The 23,099-nt window shown below is 37.9% G+C and overlaps 1 protein-coding gene across 1 annotated transcript in view; it reads left to right on the forward strand.

Moving 5' to 3' along the window:
* MYRFL (myelin regulatory factor like) overlaps positions 1-23,099 on the forward strand; it is a 105,499-nt gene continuing 82,400 nt past the window's right edge. Inside the window, exons 1-2 of the mRNA XM_039865998.1 lie at positions 1-319; positions 19,708-19,798. Coding sequence (XP_039721932.1) covers positions 274-319; positions 19,708-19,798 — 137 coding nt within the window. The 5' untranslated portion in view covers positions 1-273. The remainder of the gene's footprint in view (positions 320-19,707; positions 19,799-23,099) is intronic.

Below are 23,099 nucleotides of genomic sequence, written 5' to 3' on the forward strand. Positions count from 1 at the left end.
CATTCCCTACAGTCAGATAGATGGATTTGCTACCACTTTCCTCTTCATAAATATTTTTTTCTGCATGGTCACACATCCCTCTGGTTTTATAATCATTCTGAGAATGTAACCGTCTTTCTGGGCACAATTCGATGGCTGAAGATATGCTTCACTCCAGCAAAAAGAAAATGATTTTTCAAGAGCATTCATAGACTTCGAGTCAAGAGGACAGCACTTGCTTCCTGCCATCTGATTACTCTGTTCTGTGAGGAAAGATTTCAAGACCGCAGCCCCATGGATGTGGTTGGTGAAAAGGAGGGCCTGCAGCAGTTCTTCGAAGGTAAGAGGCCAGTGTCCAACACGAAGTTCCTGCTTCTGGGAAAAAGCACTGCTCACTATCACTGTTTCACCTTTTCAGAATTTACTTAAACTTGGCCTTGGAAGAAATGCTATTGTATTGAAATTGAAGTGGAGGTTTATTTGCTGCATTTGTAGCAAAAATCAATGGTATAGGTAGTGATTTAAAAAAAAAAAATACAGGATTTCTACCTTATAGCTTGATTAAAAGAATCAAGAGGTCAGCATAGCTATGTTAGTAGTATTTGTCCTTGTCCAGTGCTAGACCTTATTCCTTTTAATCCTCCATGTTTCAAAACTTATGAATTCAGCTTATCTCTAAAATTATTGAATACAGTACAAGAAAAGTGTAAGATTTTACTTAAGACTGTTTTTCTCTTAGCATAATTAAAACAGCTTAAAAGAGCAAAAGGACACCTCTTCCACCATTCCCATCTTGGTTTTTTCACAATGCTTTAAAAATGTGTAACTGAATAATGATTTGTTTTTGAAGTTAAATATCTTTTTCTCCAAAGGAGAGATATACTAAAAACCTAAAATGGCAATACAGCTCATATTTAGTTGGGTTGATATTCTAATGGTGGGTCTGTTGAAAATGTCAGCAGGGACTTGCTGTTTTCTGGCACCTTTTAGGTATGCTATTGGGAGACTCCACATCAGTGCGGCTTTAGTTTCTTATCAGTTAGTCATGCTCAGACTTCCATGTGAGGGGAATTATGGCATAGCTTTTATGCATTTTAAGGTATGTTCCAGGAGGGAGTATGAGAAGAACTGAGAGCAGACCTGCTCATTCACAGAATTATGAGGGCAGTTAGCAGCATATTGAGAAAGTACTTCTGGAATGTGATTTGTAAAGCATCTGATGAATACTAGATGTTTAAAGGTTTAATAGACTTGACTCAAGGCCCAACAGTGACTAACACGAAAGAGTAGTCATACCAAAGAAATAGTGAGATTCTAGGTCACTTTCAGAAGAAATCAACACAATACGGCAGCTTCTTGGTAGTGGCTTAGACTTTGCCAGGGTGGCAAGAAGGAAGATAAAACCAGAGAATTTAATGTTATCTCAGCCCTGTCTGTGATCCATCCCACTGAGTGTTCTGTCTCTGACAGTGGCCAAGTCAGTGTGTCCACCTGGGTCATGCTTGACACACAATAGGCACACTAATATTGCTTGATTGTTATTGCCTGACTTTACATCCTATGTAGCTTTCATTCCAGCGGTAGATAACAAGCCTTAAGCTACAGTTACATCTGTTTTATTTTAAAGAAACCACAAATTTGTTTTTTAAACTCAAAGATCTATTTAAATTCTTTTTAGAGCTGGAGAAAACCTAAAAAGTTCATCTGGTCTACCTTTTATTTTTTGGAAGTACTGTTATACCTAGAATCCTATATTGTCCTTTTTTTGTACTATTTTCAGAAGTCTCTGGGGATATAGTTTCCACAAGTCCACAGTCGTTACAATATCTGATTGTCATAATAGTATCTCTCTTAGCCCAAACCAAATTCGGTTAATGCATGAAGCCTTTTTCATGAGGAGGAAGTCATTTCTCCATGGAAATAGAATAAAATGGTCAGTGTTTTTCTTACATTATCTTTGAACGAGTAGATGGAAAAAATAGTAGACTTTAGAAATAAAAATGGAGGCACTAGCTTAAGTGATCCTCCCCCACACATACCTGAAAATCACACAACTACTTGTCAGTTTTTTATTACCTCCACTATTCAGCAAATATTGATCACTTACTGTGTGCCAAGTCCAACAACCACCTCTTTTAAATGGTAGCCTGTAGGGCTTTGAAGCTTTTTCTTTAAGAGTATAATGATTTCCTTTTTCAAATATTCCTTAGACTGAGCACAGCAAAACTAGATATGCTTTTCTAATGAGGAGAGCCAGTCGTTGCATGTTTGCTCCTGTTAATATGTGTTTCTAATTAAATGTAATCTCATATAATGAATCGAGAGCTGAAAAATCAAGAAAAGTTTTAGCAAAGCTATTTTTCTTTCTTTCCTTAGACTCTTCATTCAAAGAAACTAAGCCCTGAATAATATATTTTTCCTTATGAACACTTTTGTATTAAGATGTATCTGGACTATCAATACCATCTTGAATTAAATGGCCTTGAATGTCAAAGCCATTGAGATCTTAGTTATTAAATTTTCGAATAAGCCTAAATCTTTATGGTGTGTCTCGGGGAAATGACAAGAATAACGAGTGGTTCCAGGTAGTTGGCAATTCTAATTCTAATTCAAATCTCTTTTTTGCCACTGATGCAATATATAGGCCCATTCACTAAAGCAGAAGAGGCAGATCAGGTACCCCTGGGATCCCAACATGCTCTGAAATTTCAAATACCATGTGAATGTTTGGCTTTTTCAACAAAACTGATATCACTGCGAGAGAAAGGTTGTCAGACGAGAGGCACATTATTTTACTTATAATAACTAAAAACCAGTTACAACTTAAGTTTCTAATAGTATTGGATTCATTAAATAATTATGGTTTTCCATGTAATGGAATATTTTGTAACTATTAAAATGATGATAAAGAAAAATGTTTATGATATAAAAATGGAAAGTGGACTACAGATTAGTATATATAATTGGATATATGTATATATATCTATATATACAGTATACAGTAGACCCTTGAACATTTTAGAGCTGTTTTAAAACTATAAATTATAGATAACAAATATCAATGTAAATGATTTTTGTTTATCAATATGCAAATGAATTATGTAATTAGGGGATCAATAGTTCCTGTAAAGGCAAGTTTTGCATTTATTTGTAAATTTATTCCATGGCATATTCAGATCTAAATCTCTATCTGTATCTATCTGTCTATATCTTTCTATCTATCTACTTATCATCTACTTATCTATCTATTTATCTATTTTATCTCTATATATCTATATCTATCTGTAGATATATCTATCTAGATATTAGATCTAGATATAGATCTGCTGTTTGAATTATATGTATATATAGATATAGATAGGTAGATAGATCTATTGTCTGAATTCTCCTAGGACAAGTCATAACATCTTTGTGTTTCCTTCATTGATTAATAAAATATTTAACATATGTTCATCTTGTATTTGTACGAGTCATAACTTTATCTTTAAAAATATATATCCTTTAACAGTCTCAAAGTTTTTAGTTAGCTAACCTGTAAACTATCAATTTCACCTTCAGTTTGAACCCCATTAATAACATTTATTGAGCACTTACCATGTGTCAAACACTATGGCCCTCACTTTACATTCATTATTTTATTTACTTTTTATAACAACCCTCTGAGTGAAAAAGAACAAGAAAATGAAGTATAGCAGATCTCATTTCTCAGTCTACTTATTTTGTTTTTGAAAGCCGTGAACTTACATTTTTAATTTGCTTTCTTGTGGGTATTTCTTTGGATTACTTCGATATCAGAGGACTCATCTTTCATTCACAAGCTTTTTAGAATAGTTTATAAAAACTGATTTGACCATGAGAATTTTTATTCATTCTAGTTAATCTTTAAAGAGGAAATTTTCTGAGTTGGTGAGAAGCTATTTAGCTCATCCTCTTTGTAACGTCCTGAAGTAAGTTCTCAGATGCTATCGGCTGGTCATGATAGCAGAAGGAGAGATTCCTGCCCTGACTGAGTGGAGTGGGGAAAACTACATGCTAAGAATAGATCATGAGAAAGCTGCTGTCAAACAAGCTTCAGACATTTTTAAACATTTTCTGCCCCTATCTCTCTGCTAGGTTTCAATTTCTAGGTAGCTATTATTTAAAAAGGGTGATAGACACGCAGGGTAGACAAAAACATCTGCTGGCTACAAGCTGTACGGAATTTCGTAGAGGTACTAAGTAATTAGGAAAATGGAGGAAATGCTGAAGGCTCTAGAACAGAAAAGCAGTGATTGAGGCGCCACTTTCTTGACCCAGATGGGATGAATCTAGAAAGGCTTCAAGGGAGGGTAAGCGGAATTGTTGAATGGAAAAGAGATGTAGCTTGGAAAAGCGCCTGTATGGTGTTAGCATACAGCAGACTCTCAGTAGTATTTATAGAATAAGTGAATGAAAGAACTGTGCAAAAGACTATTCTATGCAATGAACAGTTTATTGAGCTGTTGCTTCAGAGAACCCAGCAAGTTCAAATATAGGAAGAAGGAAAATTTGCCCGGGAGTAGAAAGGTCCAGTGAGTAGAACAGAGGCAGTTGAGACAAAGTATTGCCAGTTGGTGGGAAGCCCCGGATTCCATTGTTACCAGAGATAAAATAGTAAATGTCTTAAGTGGTCCCTGTATATTATTTCTCCAAAAGTGAAACCAACTCCGCTTGGGTAATGTTTCTGAATTCATGTGAGAGTTATCAGAGGCTCTGCCCAAGGGAATGCAGTGTAGAGGGCAGAAGCTGTCCAGGGCTGGCCATGGGCAAGCCCTCCCTGCGGATAAAGGGTATCTTTGGTCTCAGGCCAGTCTCTCAATTCTTTGTCTTTCTTTCACTTTGGGGCCACCATTTTCTCATCCTCTCAAACAACCAGCACCCTTATGCCCTGTTTCTTCTGTCCCAGTAATATCTGAGCTTTCGTGGAAGGTACAAGTGGCAAATGATCTGATGCCACCTATAGAGTCTTGTGTTCAATGCCCTTTCATAGAATATGAAGCTGTTTTGATCAAATGAGTCAAAAAGTTTACTTTCTCTAGGGGTAGGTTCAGCTGATTCCTGATGGTGGAGTTTTAGATGTCACGTTGTATCCCAGTGTCTCTTAAATTACCCCACAGAGGCAGGAGCTCCTTGTATGTTAGTGAGGCAGCCTCTGTTTCTGTGTGGACACAGCATAGACTTTCCAGGAGACTGGGAAGAACACACCAAGGCAAAAAGAACCAGCCAGATCATGCAAGCGATTTAGGATTATCTGAACATTTCTTTCTGATGTTGGCAGGTGGCTAGAAACCGTGTTGTTATGAAATGAAGCATCTAAAACACAGAGGTGTGTGCTTGGTGCCACCGGGAAGAAACCCCTTTTCTCCTTCATGCTGGGATCTCCAAAGTAAAGCCGATTTCATCAGAATTTAAAATGTGCCGTGACTAGGTCAGAGCTAACCTCTATCACCTACACACAGCCTGCCCTCGAGGCCTGCCAGGGTTATCACTATCTCTAGGGAATCCTGGAGCAAAATCACCCTGACAGGAGCAAAATCACATTGATGGACCCTCTCCTGAGAGGAGGCCCCACCACCTCCTCTGGTGTTATTGACGTTGTCGTCTTTTCAGCTTTGGAGTTAGAACTAGGTTTCTGGAAGACTCCACAATGCACAGAGGAGTGGAAGCTCTAGTCCTGAGAAAAAGTAGAGGTCCAGGCACCAGGAGGACACTAGTTAAGGAGGTGGATTCGGGGTTGTAGGAATGATCACGGGGATTGTCTGATTATAGCATCTTTTCCGGCCGAAGCTGCATTTCATAGGCCACCCGCATCAACTCTGGAAATTGAGCACCATCACACAGCTTAACCCTGAGCTCCCACCTCCAACCTGCACTGGTGATGCCTGACATAATAATTAGAGCATAAGCTTTGTATCTAGATTACTGCGGGTTCAAATTCCACCTCTATTGTAGACTTAAGATGCTATGTTGCCTCTCTGAGACTGTTTCTTCATCTCTCAAATGAGGTGGGTATACTTCATAGGACAAGAGCGAGAATCAAGCAAGATGGTTTATGTGAAGTACTTCGCAAAGTGCCTGACATACAGTTATTGCCCAAATGAAATAGTATTATCAGTATTTTATAATTAAGGAAAATGTTTGTTCTTTTAAAGGAGCTCCCTGAAGCAGCCTGTGATCAGTACGAAAACCACTAACATTTAGTGAGGGTTTAACTTTATGCTAGATGTTGTACTAAGACTTTTAGCTGTTTTAGTTCTTAATTTGCACAACAAAATGAATGGGCAGATAATGTTATCACCATTTTAGAGATAAGGAAATAGAAATTCAGAGAAGGTTTGTACCTCACTGAAGACAACACAGCTATTATGTTTCAGAACTCGGAGCTGGGCAGAAGTCTCTCTTTTCTGAAGGCCTATGCTTGTAGCCACTGTGCAGTGTCTTCTAAATAGGTTTGCAAGGGAACATCTGTAGAGTTAGCTGTAGAACTTATGGCTCCTGTGAAAATAACCAGGGCTTTTTTGGTGAGTGTGTGACAATTTGCATGTAATTCCATTCTGTAAATAAAATTATTCTGGAGTGCGAGAACTTGGTACTATAGTATCATCTGGCATTTTTTTGGCAAAGCTTAGCTCTGGCACCATAAGATGAGATGTTAGTGGTAAAATGATGATGGTTTATGTTTGTGGAGCAGGCAGCTACAGAAATTCGAAAGATAAGACTACAAATAAGAATGGAAAGCTATGAGGACACCAGCACTGGCTTGTAGTACTGCTTGGTGCAGAACAAAAATCTGTAGAGGGAATTTAGGCAGCTGAGAAGGACAAGATTGAGAGTTAATATTTTCTGCCACACGTGTTCAGAAGATATTAACTCTCGATCTTGTCCTTTTTGGATCCAGCACGATGATATCCTGATAGTTGATTAGCAATATAACAATTGTCATGTATAGTAATGAGAAGTAATGTGTTCTAAGGAGAACATCATATGACTTGATAGTTGGAAACAGCGTCACTCCCATAGAGTTAAAGTGATCAATAGCCTCAAATATTAGCAGCCGAGAAATACGCTTCCTAGGAATCTCTTTGGTGTGTGTTTGATGGTGTAGGCCTTGGTTCAGGCAGACCTGCGGTTGAATCCTAATTCCTCTGCTTCTTGGTTTTGTGTGCTTGGGCCAATTACTTAACATTTTAAAGTTTTGGTTTTCTCCATCTGTAAAATGGAGAAATAACACCTACCTCTTAGGGTTGTGAGGATTAATGATAAAATGTTGAAATGATGAAATAAATGATAGTGATTAACCTTTATTATAACATTTGCAAGTGCGAAGGAAACAAATTGCTTGCTTTGTTTATTCTGAAACAAGAATGTGTGCAAGGTATGTATGTGTGTGTATTTATTTTTCAAAAAAAAACACATCTATTTTTATTTTTCAAAGAAACAGTCCTGTCTCCAGGGAGTTATTACAACTTTTACATGTTCATATTAATTCCAGAGCCTTTATAATCATAAAATCCATTTATAGCCTTTAGTTGCCAAGCAACAAAGGACAAAGTACTGAGTATTTCCTCTTATTACAAAAGGTTCAGCTTTTCCATGTTGCTCCTGAAATCAACATTTTTCAGAAAAGACAGAGCAGTGAAACTTAATATCATGTTTCCAAGGTTTAGTGGCATTCCTTGTTTGGGGAAGGAATCAAAGCTGAAAGGCAAACTTTGTTATTATTGTCCTGTTTTTGAATAGTCTTAAGCATTTTGTGCTAATTTCACAGTAAATCTGTAAGAAGTTCTGAAGTTGGGAGACTGCAAATTAGTTTAAGGAGAGAACTTGTTTCGTTTTACTTATGTTCTGTGACACAAACTGTAAGAGAACTTGTCCTTTGATCTGTCAATGATCTTTCCAGAAGGGCTGGAGTGGTGTAAAATATATATGAAAATGTTATCTGCTGACCTTGTTAACCACTGACCTCAAATAGGTCATTCAACCATGGGGGAGCTGACTTTGAGGAACACAACCAGACTAAATTTTTCATTTCTTTGAAAGGTATAGAAGCTTTTAATTACTTCTGTTGTTTTTGTCCATGGATAATCAGTAAGTAATAGTTGGGACTCAAAAAAGAATTGAAAGAATATGTTACTATTTAACCTCCTATAAAATACTCCAGCACAGCTTATATTTTTAAAAGTCATAAAAGCAGGTATGGAAACAATCTTTAAATTTGCATAGCTATTTCTCCATTTGTGCATATTAAAACAGTACAAAAGTGAATTAGAGTATCTTGATCAGAATTTTACTCCGCTTGTCCCCATATGCATTCTGCATGTGCAGTGGGATTCTATCCATGCAGAGTGGAGACAATGATCCTTTTTTTTTTTCCTCATTGGATTAAGGAAGATTGTTGCTTTGAAACAAATCTCTTAAGTCACATAAGATGTTTTATATACAGGAAGAGGCAGAAAGGACACCTGCAAATTATTTCTTATAAATTCTACAAGGAAACAGCTAGTCAGGGCACTTCTGCTGAGAGTAAATGGCCTTTGGGACAATTTTGTGTGTGAATATAAGAGTAAGATCTGGCTGTTAGCATAACTAGGCTAATTCCAATTGATCAGAGGAGGGGCACTTTAAAAGCTATTATTCACACATCTCTGAAACAGGCATCTGTGTGAAAATGTGAATTGACCTTGCACAGTTGTGAGACCTTCAGGGCTGTGAACCATGCTTAGGACATGGTCTTCCCTTTCCTGGATATTTATGGAAATGTTGGGGGAAAAAAACAAAAATCTATACATACCTGCCAATTTTTACATTTTCTTATTTTGTTAGTTTATTCCTAATCTAGCTTAAAATTTTCCTTTTTGCTCTTTCATTTGTATTATGCATGTTTACAGAGTTTGATGTTTTACAAACTCTTGCATTTCCATCACCTCATTGGTCCTCACAGGACCCTGAGAAGAAGGCATTTTACAAATAAAAAGAAATGGATCATTAAAGAAGTGGACAGATATGTCTAAAATCACACTGGTAAGTGCCAGGGCTGCTGGCAAAACCTTTGTCTTCTCATTCCAAGTCCAATGCTCTTTCCATCGACTCACATTTTGCCTTCCCAAAGTTAAAAGTGGGCAAAGACTTGGCTTATTGGTTTCCATATCTAGGGCTAGATGTCAGAAAAATACTTAAGTAAACATGATGGGTCTTTGGAAAAAACGCCTCCCTTTTATCCTCCTCTCCCTCACTTGACTCTAGTTACCATGTAATCTCCCACGAACTGGCCCGTGGCTACCCAACTCGCCCCCCTCTTCAGAACAGAGCCAGCAATTCCTATCTTTTTGGCCTTCACTTAAACCCCTGCTTTGATGAAACTGATCAAATTGCCCAAGTTTAGCAATTGGTTTATTGTTCTGAGTCCTGTGTTTGGGGGTGGAAGTGAGGAGTAGGGAAAGAATAAGAAAGGAATGAACATTTAGTATGAGCCAAGAACTTAGTATTAAAGAAAAAAATTCCGTGACACCATTAGAGCATGCAAGGAGGACTTTATTAAAAAGAAAAAAAAAGAGACCGTCACAATGGGTATAATGACCTATTGATGGAATTTTGCAATGAGGGAGAGAGATTAGATTCAATTTTGAATACAGCATGGGCAAGCGGAAATTTTTAGCCAAGGAGCAGGGTAAGGGGGATTCTGGAGGAACTGACCTAACGAGATTCTTACTGAACGCAGGCTAGGGTGATCAGACATCATCTGGGGTATAGTGGAGGATGAGGAATCTGATTTAGAGAACAAGGGTGATCAGATGCGGAGGATGGAAGATGCTAGTTAAACTGATTTATCAGGATTCTTGCTAGAATTTAAAAATGCTGAGAGAAACATGGAAGTAGACCTCATTGAAAAGTTCAGGGGAGTCTGAGTACAATTTGGTCAAGGAGAGAATCTGTCAGTAGTGGGATTATATATTTTATCACATTTAGTCTGCAAGCAATGCTCTAAGGTGGTAAAACCCATCTACCTTTTCCAGAAAAGGAAACAGGCCCAGAGAGGTTCAGGAGAACTGGAATTTAACCCAGGTCTGCCCGTCCTGCAGTTTCCCAAATTCTCATGCTTTCCCGCCTCCAGGGGCTCCATGGGGCTCCCTCCTTCTGGAACACTCTGCCCTCCCTTGTTTACCTGGTTAACTGCTGATTACCCTTAAGTTCTCGGCTTTGGCATTATTCCCTCCCGGCTCCCGTGTTTTCCACAGTACTTTGCATTTCACCCTTCATAGTGTGTACTGCCTTCTGTGTCTGTCTCTTATGAACAACTGGAAGGAAGGAACTATGTCTCATTCATTGCTTCAGCCTCAGCATCTAGAAACTGGCACATAGCAGGAACTCAAAATTTTCAAATCAGTAAATATAAAACACCAAGCCTGATCTTTTTCCACGATTCCAAGACTTCTGGATTTCCCTCTTTTATTTCTCTAATCTAAGAGGAGAGGACATGAGATTCAGCCCTCAGCCAGTGCTCTGCTGGGCTGTCCTCTCCCCATCTGCCTGGCTTGACAGGACAGGAAAGCATTGCTGAGGCCTGACAGGCACCCCTGAAAGCCATAGGGTGGGCTTCCTTGTCACATTTTCCTGAATTCGTGCCATTCATGGTCCTCCCTTGGGGGCCTTGATTTAACATTCAGCACCGCACATTCTGGATGAGCCCAACCACCTGTACAGCTTGCCGGTGAGTACCCCTCCTTCGACCATCCTTCCTTTGGGACATTCTTCCTCTTCCTCCTCCTTTTTGGCCTTTAGCAAGATTAGACTTTCCAACAGACAAAACCAGAATGATAATTCTTTAAGATCTTGGACATAAAATCAATAAGATTTCTTCATGTGTTCTTACACCATTAAAATGTTTTTGTTTTTGTTTTTTTTGGTCAGCTTCTGTTTCCCAAATTTATCTTCTATGGTTAATGTGAGTTTGTGTTTTATTTCTCTTCTGGAGTTTTATTTTTCTCCTGTATTTATTAACATTAGTTTGTGTCTTTGAGGAGAAGATGGACTTAACGTGTTCAGAGAGGTGGGGAGAGTCCTTGAGCTCAGGAAGGACAGCTCTCATGCAATTGATTTAAACCAGTTATCACAATCTCAATTTCCTTCTCTCTCTCTTCTTCATAATTCGGCAGCAGTGACTCCACTTTGCAACCCCTTCTCACATCCTTTTCGTAAAGAGAAAATTCCTTTAATTTCTGAAATACTTAATAATATTAATCCTAATTTGATGTATCCTTTACATTTTTTGTTAGGAATGTTATTGGTTTTTTTTTATTTTTTAGGTAGTTTGCCCCCTACCCTACTTTCCTTCATTACTTTGCATGATTTGCAGGAAGATTGTTCAGAAGCAAATACATTATGTTATAGTAGAAAACACCTGAGCCTCTGCAATAACAATTGTGTCACTGCAACTTGAGCAAGTTATTTGCTCTTCTGAAAAATGTAATAGTTCCTATCTGATAGAATAGAATTATCGTGAGAATTAAATGAGAAAGTAACTGTAAAATTCTTACCACAATATTAGTACATTAAAAGGGCTTAACACATTTAGCAAGTATTATTATTATTATAATTCTCCATTGACCGTCTCTCACGTTGACTTGTAATTCTTTCGCATCCTCTTGGCTCTCCTCCAGGCACCCTACTATTTGCCAACATTCCTCTTAAGGTATGGGGCCATGTCGTCAAGATGGGACCTGTGTGTAGAGAAACAGGGAACCTCAGCATCCTAGTTCTGTTCTCAATGATTTTATTATTGTAACTCTGCATTCGTTTCTTTTCTTTCCAATACTTCCTCATAATGATGCAACTAAAAGACCTATGTCTTTATCATCTATTCACTGATAAGCCAAGTTTTCCTATTTCATACCTACATAATTTAAAAGGTCAGTGTAAAGCTAAATGCTTAACCTACAAAATGTCATCTTGTCAGTCAGCCATCAATCCAGTCGGCCCAGATGAGACCTGACTCTTTCATACTATATTGTGCTTTGCCCACCTCCTTCAGGCCATCTGCATACTTGGCCAGTTTGCTTTCTCTATACTTACTCAAACCGCAAATAACATTATTGAGAGGGATAAGAGCAAAGTCATTTTATATGAATTTTAGGATTTTCCCCAGGTTAACATTTTAGGGTACAATTGTTCTCCCCGGAATAAGTTCACCTAATTCTAATGTAATTTTCTCTACCTTTCTCCATCTTAGCTACAAATACACCCATCCTTGACTGCTTGTCCCCCTAATAGGATTAGAACCCTCCTTGATTTATCACAGTGTGTCGATACTGCCTATTTTCCTTCTGTGCCCCCTCCCTCACCTTGAGGGCAAGATTGAATGTTGCTCACTCTTGTATCCCCAGTTCCCAGCACACACCCTTGATCAGAATATCTGTTGAATGTTGAACGACTGCATTAACAATTTTGGTAAGTGTCTAGCTGAAGATACACTTTTCACTTTTCCATGGAATGCGTCCTAATCTGCCAGTCAGGCAGCTGAACAGGAAATGAAGTCTACCACACGGCCAGTTCTTGGTGGGCACATGCAGGCTGCTGGATGTTTTCCTCTGTCTGTGGAGTCCGGCAGCCAGGTTTTTAGCACTCCTTTCTAGAATTTTGCATCTGTGACAGTTAAAGAAAACCCATGTGGCTGTTGCCATTCTGTTACACAACATGCTTGAACTACTTATTTACTCGAGTCAAATAAAGGTTAATCTTCATTTTATCTTTCGATTATCGGGCGCATGGGTTTCAGATGATTCATATCACCTTAAAGTCCAGAGATAGTCTTTGCATTTGGTCACTATTTCCAACAATGGATCATGTTAAGTCTGCTTGAAAGAACTGATTAAATTCTTCCTGGATCAATGTAGGACAACCTGTACAAGGAGGACTGAGAGACTCCAGAATTCCAGGTCAGCAGGCAGGGTTTTGCCTGGGGGCAGTGCTCTGTGCTCACCTCTGTCACCAAGAGAGCACAAAAAGAATTGACACGACATGACCCCCAGCAAATGAGCTCTCTCAGCTCCTTCTCAGGCTCCTCACCCAATTCCCTCTTATTTCCTATCTCAAGACCTCACACTCGGCCACTAAAACAAAGACAGAGAATAGCCTAGATTCCTTCTAATCAGTCACAAAGTCCAGTGGGGATTTCCTCTCAAATACTTCTCATATCCAGTGGTGTGCTGGTAAATGTTTAATGACCAATTCCTTGGGGAAAAAAATTTCCCAACTTGTAGTGCTTCCCAATTTTCATGATGTAAATCCTCCCACTATGGCTAACTTCAAGCTACTAACATGAAGACACTAACTATGAAGTTGAGAAAAGAGGAGCAGAAGCTTGTCTGAGCTGGCTCTAGCACACCGCTGCACATTCTTCTGCTTTCCTGACCCCACCTCCCCTGCACCGGATTTGTTTCATGGCCTTCAAGGCCCCAGGATCTGCTCCTGATGACGGTTCCAGCCTCACGAACCCCTGTTCCAGCCTCACGAACCCCAGGAAGCTTTTCCCGGCACCCTGTAGTTCCTGCTGTATCATTTAAGTGTCCTATCGAGCCCTACATACAACTCTGTTTTCACTTAGAGTTGCTACAGTATGTTTTCATGTCAGTTTTTCTCACTAGTCTGTGAACTTTTTGAGCACAGTAACTGATGATAATGAGAAAGGGAAGTATTTATTGAGCTGGGAACTATACTAAGTGCCTTATATGCATTATCTCATTTAATTCTTACAAAACTCTGTGAGGTATATATGCTCTTATTACCCTCATTTTATAAATAAGGAAACCGAGACACAGAAAGTCTAGGTAATTTGCCCAAGGTTGCACAGCTGGGAAATGTCTCAGCCAGATTGCAGAAACAAGACCTTAACTACTAAGGCTCCTTTGTCTTTGTGTCTCTAGCACTGTGCCTGGTATACAGAAGGTACCCTTTGATCATGCGTTAAGTGATTCAGTGACGGAAGACTCATGTTGGCAGTGTCCTTAGCAAGTCTCTTTGTTCTAGTCTTGCCCAGCTTCACTCCCAACAGCGGCAGAGAGAATGTACAAAAATATAAACCTGATCATATTACTCCTCTGATGAAAAATGTTCAATATCTCCATAACTTTTAAGACAGATTCCTTACTTTGATACCTATGAACCTTCCTGATCTGTTGTCTACCAGTTTCTCTAGATACACCTCCTACCATTCATAATCACATTTTGTCATTCAAATCTTATCACTCATCCAACAAATTCAATATTCATTGAATAACTACCGTGTTCTGGGCCTTGTTCTAGGTGCTTAGGATCTGTACAAAAAGAAGCAGTTTCTGCTCTAAGAGAGGCTTAGAGTTCAATAGAGAGAGACAGATACCATGTAATTGCTACAGTAGCTGAACTAAAAGTACATGCAGCTTGCAGGGAGTTCACGAAAGGCACTGCTCGGTCTGGTCTGCCACGTTCTTCACCTGCCTCCAGCTCTGGCCAGACTACTGGCACATTTCCACAGGAGTCTTGCTGCTGACTGTTTGAATTCATTTGCACATGTTTTATTCTGTTCCTCGAATTTTTTTTATCACCCTCTACTTATCCTTAGAAATTCCTTTCAAGTGTCACCTTCAAGAACTCTGTGGCCCGCCCCTCAGCCAGCCTGATCGCAAGGCTCCCATGGTACCCATGTCTATACCCATCTTAACACTGAACATCCTATGCTGCTATGGCTAATTTTCCTGTCCCTCTCACCAGATTGTGAACTCATCCTTGATTTTATTCCCAGCTCAAGAGAAGACGCTAAGTAAATGCTGAATAAAAGAATGAAAGTAGTCAATTAATGATTGAAAATGTCTCTGGGGAAATGTCATCTTTACTCATTTAACTCTGACCTGGCTGTGGCTCTAAATGCCCATATTAGATTTTAAATTCAGTTTTATTTTCAAGACAAAAGTATCCTTAGCAAAGGAGAGAAGGAGAGTATGATGTCTTCTCTCCTCCATCTTCTTCACTTCTTTCACCCCTACTTCTTCTTTGGAACATCCATTAACATTTTGGTTCCGATTTCTCCTGAACCCCGGCATACCAGAGGGAGACTATCTTTATGTGTAAATCCAAAGGGCATCCACGAAGGAGATCTTCGCTATTGCTTTTTAGAATCTTTTAACAGACAAATATTGTCATCTTGCCTTGTGTCTGAATACTCTGGGCAGCGTTGTGGGACTAAGGGTGTACGAGTGGATAAAGAAGGAAGAGGGGGCATCCAGGTTGAGGAAAGTGATGTGGGAAAGGTGCCCATCAGATAGAAACAAGAAGGTCTTTACGTAGGACTGGTGGGTTTGTGCGTGTGGTGGGGGGCGGGGAAGGAGGCAAGGAATAATGAAAGGCTGTGAATACCCTACTCATATATCTTTGGAGAAGCGCTGTTTCCCCAAAGGCATATATGTGTCTATTAGTAGGTCCTATGGATGAAGCTTGGATTTGTCTGTGGCACCCCTTGGTGATTTGATTCTCATAACCATGTGCTTTTTTTCTTGTCTACCTAAGGCCAAGGACAGCAGGGCAGGTTACCATCCCTCAGCTGTCAGTGTGAGAAAGAAGAGGCAGAGAACTAGGGTGAAGAAGGGCTTTGCTTTCTGAGAGCGATAAAGGGACAGTTCTCTGGCACTCCCAGGAGGTCTGGGCAGCCTCTCTTTTTGTGAACAGGACCGCGGCAGCCCTTCCCATGCACAAAGGTAAATGTAGAAAAGGTCAAAATCAAGGTTTGAGATGGAGCCTCGCCGATGGGGTGGGATGCCCAACGACACCCGTTTTGAGGGTTTGGGTGTTATAAACCAGTGTTTAAGACATTTAGAGCAAAGTGATTATTTTTAAAGCATGAGATATATTTTAAGAGACGTTAAAGAGTGGCCCTGTGTGTATAAAGCCTCCTGGAAACAATTTTATCTGACACTATGGATTTATCTTGTTGAGGAATGTCCTTGGGATCTGAAAGGCACAGATGTGATGTTGGAGTCCCAGAGAAAGCCGGCTATTGCAGGGATCATCTCTCCTTGTTCATTAAGGGGTTTGGACAAGACTCGTGGGGCAGGTCCTAGAAGCTGGGACCACTCCTATTCTAGCTGGGGATGGGGTGTGGGAGGGTGGATGATGTAGAGCAAGTGGCACATTGGACAGGTCTTAGCGTCTATGGGACACTTCGTATTTCTTCCTGGGAATTGTGTGTGTGTGAGAGAGAGGGTGGGGGGTGGTAGTGGTGGTGGTGGTGGCTGCTGAATAAAGCAGATGGGACACCAGCAGGGGCTTTGGTGGGAAACTAAACTGATCCTTCTCTCCATCTGCTTCCTTAGCAATCAGTTTGACCAAAGCCCAGTGAAGATGCAGAAGCAAGTTGCTTCTCTGCAGTTGGTTGGCATCGCTGAGGGAGGTGCAGGTGGTCATGGGGGTGGTGGTGAGAGCAGGCTCAGGAATCAGGGCAGGACTGATTGGCTTCCCTTCATGTCACTTACTAGCTGAGACCCTGGCAAGCTGGTTAACCTGTGTAATCACTTTGTCTTTTCTGTAAACTGGGGATAATATTAATGTTCGCCTCCTAAGACTGTTAGGAGGATTAATGAGATAATGCTGTGAAGTGTTTATCCTTTTGTTTGGCCTAGAGTAAGAACTTCGAACTACCTCTGAATGTCCCTGGACAACTGCGATCGTGTTTGAATCGATCTCCCTTCAGCTGTTCTTCTCCCCTTACAGTCCTTTCCCACAAAGCAACCAGAGTGACCTTTTAAAGATGTAAAGCATATCATGTCACTTTTCAAAGGCTTTTCATTGCTTTGACCTCCTCTCCTGCTGCCTCCTCTGTGGTCCTGTGCTCTGGCTGCACTGAAATGATTTGTTTCTCAAACATGCTAAGCACGGTCCAGCCTCTGGGCTCTCGCCCCTGCCATTCCCTCTGCCTGGCATGCTCTGCCCTCCATGTTTGCATGGCTGGCTGTTTCCTGAGCAAGGCCTTCACATCGAAAAGAGCTTGTCTCCTGCAGTCTATCATACCACTTGTTTTATTTTCATCACTGTCCAAAAATACCTTGGACGTTTTGTTGTTTCTCATAAGTCATGTTTATCCTCCCCCATCCCCTCTGTTGCCACCTTTCCTTCCCTTAGAATTTAAGCCCCCTGAGGGGATCTTGTCCTTCTTTTTTTTAAAATTTTTATTTCACTGCTGTGGTCTCAGAATCTTGTACAGTGCTTGGCACATGGTAGTTGCCTAATAAGTGGTGATCGAATCAGTGAAAAAAAATGAATGAATCTTGTCCTGCTCATCTCCAGCCTATCCTTCCTTCAAAGTCTACCTCAAGATTAAATTCCACTATCAGGTCACTTCTGACCATCTCAACATTTAGGAGTATCTTCTCTTTACTTTCCTCTTAGTTCATGCCACTGTATGGGGTTGGTGATCTCTCATCAACTTGCTTTCCCTTCTTTTTCTTCTTCCCTCCCTTCTGCCTGTCTCTGGTACCCATCAATTTTTCCCACTTGGGAGATGCTCAAGATTTAAATATTTTTATTCTAATGACTTTGGATGAGACAGCAAGCAAAAAGCTAAACATAAAATGGCCCTCCCACAGCTAGTGCAGTGATCTGAATGTGAAGGCGCCTTGTTCTGGGACGAACACGAGGCGCCTATTGGATTGCATGAGGGGTATTGAAATGTTACATATTTAAATTGTACCTGGAAAAAAATCCACAAAGTCAATAATTGGTGAATATAAGTGAAGAGTATAAGTGAGTTCTTTTGCATTCTGGTAGCTTCTCTTTAGGTTAGAAATTATTTTAAAATAAAATTTAAAAAAAATTTCTGCTCAAAAAAAATGTATACAGTGAAGTTTATGAATCTCTTTATAATTTTGGTTTTCATGACATGCTGAGAAAAGCCTTCTTTTATCTCAAGGTCATAAGAATATTCATGCATGTTATTTTTCCATATTTTCATTTATTTATGTTGAAATAATTGATGTCTCTGGAATTTTGGTGTGGAAGCAGGAAAATGATCTAGTTTTTTTTTCTCCCAAATGTCTAATGAATCTTCTGCACAACTTTTATTGAATAATCAATTTTTTTCTCACTGATGTGAAAGAACATGTTTGTCATGTGCTAAAAATCCTTATCTATTCTACAGGTATGTAATATTTTTTGATATGCCCTAGACTTGTTTTATTCCTTTGATGTATCTGTTTGTGTGTTTCTTGGTACCCATTTATCCTCCTTCATAATTTTTTGGTGATTTAGGGGTATTTATTTTTCTAGAATAATTTCAGAATACTTGAATTTGGCGATTAATTGATTTCAGGTAACATACAAACCAACTCAAAAGAGTTTATTGGGTATGTAAAAAGTTTGTCATGTAATTAAAGCAAAAATGAAACAACCAGGCTCAGTAGGGGTTAAAAACCAAGAAAGACCTGGATAAATGTGGCAGAAATATTTAGACTATTACTGTAGTCCTCCACCTTAGCTATTACATGACTTAATCTCAGCCACTAGCTTTAACTCTATTCAAATTCTGTGAGAAATAATTGAATTGGCCACTGGCCAACCTATAGATTCATTCTCTCTGATTCATATGCCTATAGAGGTTATGTGTTACAAATATAAGGGGAAAGTTCTCAGAAAATGAATATATGTTTGGCAGACATCCTAAATAATATATAGTGAAGGTTTTGCAATATTGAGTCTTTTAGTCTAAGCACAATGTAAGTCTTTCCATTTATTCAAGTCTCTTATGACTCTTTATAAAGTTTCTTAGGCTTAACAAATATTGTACGTATATATGTTTTGGTATTTTATTTTTTTTAAAATTTTGAATGGAATTTTCTTTTTTTCATAATATTTATCTGAATGGTTGACTGATTATTTTTTGTATATAAGAAAGTAATTAGTTTTTATATTTAATTTTAACCAACTACTTTATTGAACTTTTCTATTTCCTGATTATTTCTAATTGTTGTCAGTTGGTTCTCTTGAATTCACTAGATATTGAGTCATGTTACCTTCAAGTGAAGACTGTTTTGTCTTCTTTATAATATATTCTTTAAAAAATCTAACATCTTTATTATCATCAGAATGAAGCCAATAAGTTTATTTTTATTCTTTACAACAAGAAAAAAGACAGAAACATTATGTTATGTTTTGGGAAGTCTAACAAAATGTGAAGCAAGATATTGAACTTCTTGTTGAACTTAACTGGAAAAATTTGTCCATCCACTCATCCATGCGTCCATGTATCCATGCATCCATACATCCATGCATGCATCTATCCATCCATCCATCCGTCCATCCATCTAATAAATGTTTATTGCTGCTTTTCTTATACCATAGATTCTTGTGGCTACAATAAGAGAGATACAGTCCCCACTCTTAAAGACTTTAGATGGAGAAAGAAACACAAAGCAAACATTTATAATAGTGTATAAGACAAAGCACCTGGTGTTAAAGGAAGCACACGAAAAGGGTCACCTTGGACAGTCAGGGAAGGCTGCTGGAAGAAAGTGACATCTAAGGAGATTGCTAAAGGAAATATTTGAAGAAAAGCACTCCCAATAAACTATGCCATATACTTGCTTTGAAATTCTTGGATGCAAGCTGTTAGCCATTCTGAATGTCAATATTTTAGCTATTAGTCATTCTGAAATCTTCATGAATCTCAAGATTTGCACTTTGTCTTTGCAGCTCAGGGGGCCAATGACACTCTCGGGAATCCGGCCCTGGATACGAGTGTGCTGGAGGAGTTAATGGGCAATGATTTCGATTTGGGGGCCTTGTAAGTAATGAGAGCATTGATCTCCATTTAAAAAATTATGAAATAATTAAATGGTCTGGGAAGTGTTTTCTTCTGTTTTCTAGAACAGCTTGGGTAGAGCTGGTATTATTTCTTCTATAAATTTCGGGTAGATTTCAAAAGTGGAGCCAGCGAGGACTGGAATTTTCTTTATAGGAAGGTCCTCTCCTTCCAATTCAATATCTTTAATAGATATGGGGCTATTCAGGTTACCTATGAGTAGTTCTCAACTTAGAGAACTACTTTTTATGAATTTGTCCATTTCATCTAAGTTGTCGAAGTCACTGGCCAAAAGTTGTTCATTATATTTCCCTGTTATACTTTTGATATCTGTACAATCTGTAATGATGTTCTTTTTGTTGTTTTTGATATTAGTAATTTGTGTCCTTTTTTTTTCTTGATCAACCTGGCAAGAGGTTTATCAGTTTTCTTAATCTTTTAATGAACCAGCTTTTATCTAAATCTATATTCTTAATTGTTTTTCTGTTTTCTATTTTACTGATTTCTGCTCTTATTTTCTGTTATTAATATAGCCACTCTAGCTTTATTTTTTTTACTTTTAATTTATACACAGGAAAATTCAATTTTTTTCTTGTATATTGTTTTGTAAGTTTTGACAGATTCATAGGATTGTATAATTACCACCATGATCAGCACACACAACAGTATCCTCACCTGAAAATTTCCTTTACCCTTCCCCTTTGTGGTCAAACCTCTCACCCACCCTGAGCCCCATGTGACCACTGATTTGTTCTCTGTCCCTACAGTTTTGCTTTTTACTGAATGTTGCATAAATAAAACTATATTGTATACAACATTTTGAGTATGGTTTCTTTCACTAAACATAATGTCTTTGATCAATAGTTCATTTCTTTTATTGGGAGAAAGACTCCGTTGAATGGTTATAACACAGTTCATTTATCCAGTCACCCATTGAAGGACATTTGGATTATTTCCACTTTTTGGCAATTATGAATAGCTTCTATAAATATTCATCACAGGTTTTTGTGTGATCAAGAGTTTTAATTTCTCTTGGGTAATACTCAAGATAAAGACTGCTGAGTCATAGTGTAAGTGTAAGTTTAACTTTATAAAAATTGCCAAATTTTCTAGAGTGGCCATACCCTTTTGCATTACTTCTAGGAATGTATAAAATACCCAATTGTTTCTTTTCATCACCAGTTTTTGGTATTATCAGGCTTTATTTTATTATTATTATTATTATTATTATTATTATTATTATTATTATTATTATTTTATAGCCCTTCTCATGGGTTTATAGTGGTATCTCATTGTGTTTTAATTTGCATTTTCCTAATGACTAATGATGTTGAGCATCATTTCATGTGTTTGTTTGCTATTCATACATTTTCTTTGGTGAAGTATCTGTTCAAATTTTTTGCCCATTTAAAAAAATTGGGGTTGTTTTCTTATCTTTGAATTTAGAGAACCCTTTAAATATTTTGATATAATAACTTTGTTGGCTATGTAATTTGTGAATACTTTCTCCCAATCCATAGCTTATCTTTTCATTCTTTTAACAGTTTCTTTCTCAGGGCAAAAGTTTTAAATTTTGGTGATGTTCAAGTTCTAAATTTTGGTGATGCCCAATTTATCATATTTTTCTTATATGGGTTATACTTTATGTCTAAGAAGTAGAGATATTGCCTAATCTAAGTTCCCAAAGATTTTCTACTGTTTTTGTCTAAAATTTTTAGAGTTTTATACTTAGGTCTATGATCCATTTCGAACTAATGTTTGTCTAAGGTTTGAAATAGAGATTGAGGTTAATATCCTTGTGTGTGGATGTCCAATTATTCCAGAATCATTTGTTGAATAACCTTTCTCCACTGAATTGCCTTAACACTGTTGGTAAAAGAAAAATCAATCAACTGTATTTGTGTGAATCTATATCTAAGTTCTCTACTGTTCCATTGATCTATGTATCTATCATTTTGCCATTACCACACTATCTTGATTACTGTCTTAAAAGCATATGTCTTAAAATCATATAATGTAAGTCCTTCAAATTTGTCTTCTTTTTCAAAGTTGTTTTGGATATTCTAGTTCTTTTGACTTCCCACATAAATATTAGAATCAGCTTGTTGCTATATGTGCAATCTTGATGAGATTTTGATTAGGATAGTATGAAGTCTAGCGATCCATTGAAAAAAACTGACAACAAATTGAGTGTTTCAATTCATGAACATGGTATATCTGCATTTATTTAGGCCTTCTTTGCTTTCTTTCATCAGTATTTATAGTTTTCAGCATGCATATCCTGCATATAACTTTTTTAGATTTATACTAAATTTTTTACATTTTTTGAGTTATTGTAAATAATATGCCCCCCAATTTTAGGTTCCAATTATTCATTACCAACGTATATAAATATTATTGATTTTATATATTGGACTCGGTTCCTGCAATCTTACTGAAGCTACTTATTAGCCCTAGGAGCTTTTATTTTGGTAGATTTCTTGGCGTTTCCAAGTTGACAATCATGTCATCTGCAAATTCAAACAGTTGTATGTCTTTCTTTCCAAACTTTATATCCTTTGATATTTTTTCTCATCTTATTGAACTGGGTAGGACTTTGGGTATAATGTTGAATAAAGAAAGAAATAATGAGAGTAGACATTTTTGCCTTGTCCCTGATCTTAGAGGGCGATCAATCAATTTTTAAATCATTACATATGATGTTAGCTGTAAGTTTTTTGCAATGCACTTTATTAACTTAAGGATATTCTCTTCTACTCCTGGTTTGCTGAGAATTGTTATCATGAATGAATGTTGAATTATGTCAAATATTATTTCTGTATTTATTATGATTATATAGTTTTTCTTCTTGTCTATTACTGTGGCAGATTACTTTGTTAATTTTTGAATATTAAACTAGACTTGTATTCCTGGGACAAACCTCAGTATTATCTTTTTATATATTGCTGAATTCAACATGCTAAAATTATGTTAAAGATTTTGCATCTACATTTATGAGAATATGGGTCTACAGTTTTCTTTTCTTATATGGCACTTTTCTGGCTTTACTATCAGGGTAATAAAAGGCTCCTAAAATTAGTTGGAAAGTGTTCCCTCTTCTTAAATTTTCTGGGTGAGATTGTGTGCCATTGGATTTCTTTCTTTCTTAAATATTTGGTAGAATTAAGTGGTGAAATGATCTGTGCCTGCAGTTTGTCTTGTTGGAAGATCTTACCTACAAATTAAACTAATTCAATAGATTCAGGACAATTCATCTTATCTCTTTCTGCTTAAGTGGGTTTAG

This window comes from Pteropus medius, unplaced genomic scaffold, assembly GCF_902729225.1.
Source record: "Pteropus medius unplaced genomic scaffold, Ma_sr-lr_union100, whole genome shotgun sequence".
Lineage (NCBI taxonomy): Eukaryota > Metazoa > Chordata > Mammalia > Chiroptera > Pteropodidae > Pteropus > Pteropus medius.